General features: G+C 50.3%; 1 protein-coding gene across 1 annotated transcript; it reads left to right on the top strand.

Moving 5' to 3' along the window:
* Nucleotides 1-803: 803 nt before the first annotated feature.
* On the top strand, nucleotides 804-5,811 carry ZIC1 (Zic family member 1). Its single transcript, XM_054482938.2, has 3 exons — nucleotides 804-2,328; nucleotides 3,774-3,937; nucleotides 4,610-5,811. The coding sequence occupies exons 1-3, from the start codon at nucleotides 1,347-1,349 to the stop codon at nucleotides 4,805-4,807; spliced, it is 1,344 nt and encodes a 447-aa protein (XP_054338913.1). The 5' UTR covers nucleotides 804-1,346; the 3' UTR covers nucleotides 4,808-5,811.
* Nucleotides 5,812-7,262: the final 1,451 nt, after the last annotated feature.

The raw sequence follows: 7,262 nt of genomic DNA on the forward strand, positions 1-7,262 counted from the left end.
TTTGCTGCCCTTGAAGGGAGGGAGGAATGGGGAAGAAAGAAAAGAAAGTTGCTGAATCGGGACATTCTGGAAGTGCCTTTGCTGTGTTTACCAGCCCCATCCCCGCCTCCTGCACCCGGAGACGTCCGAAGTCTCTAATCGCTCAGCGAAGAGTTGGTTTCGGGAAGGGCCGCGCCGGGGTGCGGGGGGGCAAGGGAGGAAGAGGAATGCATATGACTGTGAGAAGGAAAAGGAATTGTGGCAAAAAAAAAAAAAAAAAAAGAAAAGAAAAGAAATAAAGAAAAAAGAAAAAAATTTTCCGTGAGAAGAGGGAAAAAATTTGGCTAAAAAAAAAAGTTGCTACTCCTGGTAGCCCTGGTTTGTCAAAAGGGGATGTCAAGCGCTTTACAATACCTGGGATTGATGAGGCGGGCGGGCCAATGAGCTGCGCCGCGGCGCCTCGGCGAGCCCTCCGTTGGCGCGGCGGCTGCTGGCGGGGGGAGTGCGGATGCACCAATGGGCGCCAGCGTCGGCAGCACGTGACACCTCCCCCCTGCTCCCATTCATCAAGGGGGGGACGGTGTCGTCCTTTCAATTCATTTATCTGCAGGAATGATTGCTGCTATCAGTCTCGCGCTCACCGCCCGGCTGAGGAGGTGAAAGTTTCTCCCCAGGAAGATAAACCGCAAAAGACAATATTGTGCATGATTTGCGCCTTTTCTTTGGCTTTTTCTTTCTTTCTTCTCCCCCCACCCACTTTTTTTTTTTTTTTTTTTTTTTTTTTTTTTTTTTTTTTTTTTGCAAAAAGCAGAGAGGGAAAAACGGAGAGTGAAGGAGCGAGGAGGCGAGCGTGAGAGAAAGGAGAGAGAGAGAAAAGAAAGGGCGAGGGGCTAGTGGAGAAGTGAGGAGGGGCGCGCTGCGCGAGGCGGAGAGAGGGCGAAGCAGTCGCGGCTCTGGCGCTCACATTCCTCTATGCTACAAATCCAGGAGGAAGTTTTTTTGGGGGGCTGAGATGCTCCATGCCTTTCCCCGGGCAGCCTTGACGCGCGGCCCTCTCCGCAGAGACTGAGCGGCGAGAAAGTGCGAGCCGGGCCGGCAGGATCTGCCTGGCGGGCGCTGGAGCCTGCCTTACTCGCGGCCCGCAGCCGTCCGGCTACTTTGCGTTTGGCCCGGCCAGCGCCCGGGCGCGCCGCGGCGTTGCCTGCAGGCTAGGACTTCGCGAGGTGGGTCGACTCCCCCTCCCTCCTCCTCTTCTTCCTCCTCTTCCTCCTCCTCTTGTTCCTCCTCCTCCTCCTCCCGATTTTCCCTCCTCGGCTGGCGAGGGTGGGGGGGGCGGGGGAGGCCGGGGCTCGCCCCGAGCAGCCACGATGCTCCTGGACGCCGGCCCCCAGTACCCAGCGATCGGCGTGACCACCTTTGGCGCGTCCCGCCACCACTCCGCGGGCGACGTGGCCGAACGAGACGTGGGCCTGGGCATCAATCCGTTCGCCGACGGCATGGGCGCCTTCAAGCTCAACCCCAGTTCGCACGAGCTGGCTTCGGCCGGCCAGACGGCCTTCACGTCGCAGGCGCCAGGCTACGCGGCTGCTGCGGCCCTGGGCCATCACCATCACCCGGGCCACGTCGGCTCCTATTCCAGCGCAGCCTTCAACTCCACGCGGGACTTTCTGTTCCGCAACCGGGGTTTTGGCGACGCGGCGGCGGCAGCCAGCGCACAGCACAGCCTCTTTGCTGCATCGGCCGGGAGCTTCGGGGGCCCACACGGCCACACGGATGCCGCGGGCCACCTCCTCTTCCCCGGGCTGCACGAGCAGGCTGCCGGCCACGCGTCGCCTAACGTGGTCAACGGGCAGATGAGGCTCGGCTTCTCGGGGGACATGTACCCGCGACCGGAGCAGTACGGCCAGGTGACCAGCCCGCGTTCCGAGCACTATGCTGCGCCGCAGCTGCACGGCTACGGGCCCATGAACGTGAACATGGCCGCGCATCACGGCGCCGGCGCCTTCTTCCGCTACATGCGCCAACCCATCAAGCAAGAGCTCATCTGCAAGTGGATCGAGCCCGAGCAGCTGGCCAACCCCAAAAAGTCGTGCAACAAAACTTTCAGCACCATGCACGAGCTAGTCACGCACGTCACCGTGGAGCACGTAGGTGGCCCGGAGCAGAGTAATCACATCTGCTTCTGGGAGGAGTGTCCGCGCGAGGGCAAGCCCTTCAAAGCCAAATATAAACTGGTTAACCACATCCGCGTGCACACAGGCGAGAAGCCCTTTCCCTGCCCCTTCCCTGGCTGTGGCAAGGTCTTCGCGCGCTCCGAGAACTTAAAGATCCACAAAAGGACGCACACAGGTACGGAAACAGCTGTAGGACCCCTACCCATTCCCACTTGGGCCTGGGACCGAAACCGAAAGTCAGCGGCCAGGTCGCACAAACGCAGCCTCGGTGGGATCCCGGGCGTCAGGTTCCGGCAGGCAGGGAAAGTGTGCGCTGATTTTTAGTTTCTGGCTTGAAATTATGGAAAACACACACACACACACACACACACACACACACACACACACAGAGGGCGGACGAGGAGTAGCTGGGGATATAGATTGTTTAAATGAGAAACAAAAAAGGTCGGAGAACAGGAAGCCAAACCTAGTTTGGCGGAGACCTTGGTGCTTTCGAAGCCGGGGAAAGTGGCTGGCTCCGGGCAGCCGCGGAGGCACCAGCTGCTCAGGCTGCAGACAAATCTAAACGCTTGGTTGCTGCCAACATCTCTCTCCGTGCACTTCACTGAGGACTTTGCCAAAGGAAAGAGCTGAGGAAATTGAGGAGGCCGGGTTAAGGGCGTAGAAAGAAACAAATAGAGACAGAAAGAATTGAGACAGAGTGGGGAAAGGAAATAATTTGGGATTGAGGAGGCTTTTGGAGCTTTATGCATTTTTGAAGAGTTCAGTTTTAGTAGTGACTGGTTTTAAGAGTGGGTTTGAGGGGTGGAGAAAGTCCGAGGAAGCCAAGGAAGAACTTGTTGTCTATTAGACTCCATGAGGGTGTTTTCAAAACACCGGATTCCCCTCTTTGGCCTTTAAAAATAATCAAGACACAGGTCCGGAACAGTTAAAAAAAAAAAAAAAAAAAGTTCCCGCGAGCTCAGGGTTGTAGCCTGGCATCAGGCAAAACATTCTGGGCCCCCTGCCCCCAAGAGGCCGGGAATTGGGTCTCCTTTCCTATTCTGATTTTCCCGGGTGAGATCTGAGAACCATGCTTGGGACTTCGGGTTTAACGCCCGAGTCAGGGAAGAATTTACGGCGTTGAGTTCTCTCCGGCCCAGATTAAGCTATAAAATGTGAATGTGTGTAGGGAGTGGGGTGGGTTGGAGGAGGCGACGAGGGGATGCGGAGCGTCGGGGAGGGGGCAGGGGGAGGAGAGAAAAGCAATAGGGCAGGAGAATAAGCCGCAAACGTGAAAACTAGAAACCGGGAGCCGGGTGGAAGCAATCCGAAATCGTGTGTAGCTCTGGGTAATACGAGTTTCCAGATCTGATGCTAAAAACCGACTCCTCCTACTATTAATTTTTTTAAACGTAAAAATAAAATGTAGATCCAATTGTATTAGGGATTACAATAGAGTTAAGATATTTATAATTCCACTGCAGATGTAAGAATTTATTGACGTTCCGGGTTTTTAAGCTTGCAAAGTGCTAATCTTGGGCTGCTGGCTTTTTAATTTTTTTCCATTTGTTTAGTTTTTGAAAAACGGCCGCGGTATTTTTTTCTAATTAGACCCCTCTCATTCTACTTTGGCACCAGGGGAGAAGCCCTTCAAGTGCGAGTTTGAGGGCTGTGACCGGCGCTTCGCTAACAGCAGCGACCGCAAGAAGCACATGCACGTGCACACGAGCGACAAGCCCTATCTTTGCAAGATGTGCGACAAGTCCTACACGCATCCCAGTTCGCTGCGCAAACACATGAAGGTAATCGCCGCGCTCTCGTCGCCCCCTTTGAGGCAGGAGCTGTCTTGGCTCTCGGCTTGGGGTCGGGCGGCGAGTGGCAGCCAGGCGGTGGCGGGAGCCAGAGGAAGCGGGAAGGCAAAGGTTCCACTCAGTGGAGCTGGGCAGAGAGGGTAGGGCGGGACCTGGAAAAGGGGATGGGAGTGTCCAAGGCCGTTTTAAATTCTTGGTTTAATAATAAAAGTTAAAAGAGGCGAGTATGAGCAAAGACCGCCACTGAATTTGGCCCAGAGCTAGGGCTTTTGCAGGGGGTTGACGCTGCGGAAACTGCTGCCCTTGCAGCTGCCAGTGAGACGCAAGAGTTGGACTCCTGCGCCCAGGCCTGAGCTCTGGTTCACCTAAACATGGGCAAGCGAAGTTCAGGGAAAGAAAGTGCAGTCTCTGGCCTCAAATCCAGGCTCCCTCTTCCCAGACCTATTTTTCTTTTGTGAGTCTTGGGGACCCTGACTTTCCCAGGAGCACGGTTTCTGCAGGCCTGTGCAGGGAAACCAAGCCCAAAGTCCCGCTGATCGGGCCTCGCCTGTGTTCAGGGGGCTCCAAGGGGTCCAGGAGGAAGGGCACTCGCGGCCTTCGGCCCTCTAGGCGGCCGCCGCACTGGCTCTTTATGTCCGTAAAAATGCGACTTTATTCCTGCAGGTCCACGAATCCTCCTCGCAGGGCTCGCAGCCTTCGCCGGCCGCCAGCTCCGGCTACGAATCCTCCACGCCTCCCACCATCGTGTCTCCCTCCACAGACAACCCAACCACCAGCTCCTTATCGCCCTCCTCCTCCGCAGTCCACCACACAGCCGGCCACAGCGCGCTCTCTTCCAATTTTAACGAATGGTACGTTTAAAATCAAACAAAACATCGAACAAAACCCTATTTAAGAGACTGATCACACACGTATACACAACATTACTGAAAGAACCCTGCGAATCAAAACAACCCCCCACACAGACCCCGCAATCCTTTTTTTAAAAATCTGCCAATAGACCCAGGACGAGTAAGAGAGGAAGCATCAACCTTTTAAAAATTTCCTTTCGCTTTCATTATTTTTCTTTTTTTGGCAAAGGCTTGGTACCCAAGGTGCGGTAGGGGGTCGAGGGGGAGGAGGCCACCTGACCAAATGCCGCCAACCCCGAGGGCCAGTTTCTTGTCGGATCGGTACGGGCTCTCTGGGGTTTCGGCTTCTTTTTTTCTTTGTTTTCTTGTAAATACAGAATTATTAGCTTAAAACTGTACTGTTGAATTCTGTAAATAGTTATATCTCGGTTGGAGCGGGTGGGTGGGATTGTGGCGTTGTGGTCTTTGCATTGGGGGAGGGGGGAGGGGCCGGATGGGTGGGGGGAGGGGGAGGGGTGGGCGGCCGAAAGCCAACTGTTTGTACTGAATGGCAAGAATGTTCTAGTAAATGTGTACCAAAATGTGAATTACTTTGTACGATTACAGTCTCCACGTCGACCTAACCCAATATTATTGGTATTAATGTGCTTTTTTTGTATAAAGTGCAAACATTTCGTCCCAAAGTCTAAGTACTTTAGTGCAGTAAAATGTTGTTTCACGTCCTGTCAAGAATTCGTATAGTACGAGCCTGGATCTGCGTGTCAAACTGTTCCATTTGTTTATGTAAAGTGATATTAAAAAAGATATAAACTATAACTGTCCGTTACTTTTGGCAAAAGATACAACCACATAATGTATATAATTCCTAGTTTCCATATTTATCCGCATGTAAAGGGCCGGTTTATCCATGTTACAGCTCTTCAATATTTATGGCTAGAAGAACTCGTATGTACACTTTAGTTTCCAGAACTGTTTGGTAACCTTTCGTACCTTATTAAAGATTCTTAAATCTCAGTGATTGTGGTAGGAATTTCTTCTTCACCCACCAGCAACCTGCTGCCTCTTCTGCCAGTCTTAAAGGGTCTCCAGAAAAGCTCTCCAGTCTCCCTTGCCTTCCCTTTCTGTCACTGCAGGTCGTATAAACGTGATAAATGAATACTACCCTGCTGGCTCTCCGAGAGAGTGTAATTAGTATTTATATCAAAATTTATGAAACAAATTTTCGGCCGCAGTATAATTTAAATGACCTTTGCAGATGTAGAATAACAACCATAAAAATAACAGAAATAGATTGCACAGGCGACATCAATATTAATGTAGACGAATTGTCAGAAGCTCAGGGGCTCGCTCTGCAACATTGCAAATGAACTTGCAGCCGAGGGTTCCGCTGCCCCCTAGATTAAATTCCCCGGGCTGAAACTGAGTTGCAGATTTACAATATCATATTTTAAATTGCTGTCTTCAATTAAACCATTTATGACCATAACTAATTTTCAGGATGTCGATGCATGCTTTTCCAGGCCTTCCTTCTTTGTACAAAAGTAAATGTCCATAAAGAGTTTCACTTATATTCTTCAAACATGATGCTAATTTAAATTAATTACTTCCTATGATATGTTATTATTCCTATGATTTTGCCACTGTTATTAGTTCTCTCAAAAATACATCTAGGGAAGAGGATTATTTTAAGTAATTTGATTATCTTTCTATCTCTTTTATTTATTTCTCATTTACTTAAGAAATTCGTTCCATTGGTTGGCGTTGATACAGTAAATTTGTAAATGAGACAATATAAAAAATCTAAATTACTTGTGCTTAATGACTGTAGCAGAACGCCTTTTCTCTAAATCAGATTGTCTTTCTTGCAGTTTAGTTTGATAGATTTGCAAGCTATGCTGCTTCCATGAAGTTAGCTGCGCTGGTAGGAACGCAGGCTTCTTTGTCTCTGGTTGTAGCTTGCATGATCGCCCCATTAGGCAGACAGCGTAGCCGGAGATCACAAATCAGGCCCTTGGCTGTAGTTGCTAGGGTGTGGAGGTGCAGAGCAGGCGGCAGAAACTGACCTCACTGGGCAAGGAGGGCCATGGACCTGATTCTTTAATATACTATATGTGTTCAGGAAGCCACAGGCCATATTTGACTCTGAGAAAGAAAACAAGAGGAAAAACCCCAAAAAGTATAATAACCCCTTAAGATACATCTATTTTAAAGTGAAATTAATTTTTCAGATTATACCATTGGCCAATTACAAGATAAAAATATTCAATTTTCTTTAAGAATCCTTTGTTGACTTGTCTTTTCATCTCTTGCTATTTATATTTGTCACTGTTAGTCAACAAAATCTTATTTGCTGAGGAAGGACTTTGCTGCACTTACTGTAGCACATCAAACACTGGGGAGGGTGGTGTTTAACTTTTTAAAAAATGTTATTCTGATTATAACAATAATATTGGCTTTTTCATGAA

Source organism: Pongo pygmaeus, chromosome 2 (assembly GCF_028885625.2).
Source record: "Pongo pygmaeus isolate AG05252 chromosome 2, NHGRI_mPonPyg2-v2.0_pri, whole genome shotgun sequence".
NCBI lineage: Eukaryota > Metazoa > Chordata > Mammalia > Primates > Hominidae > Pongo > Pongo pygmaeus.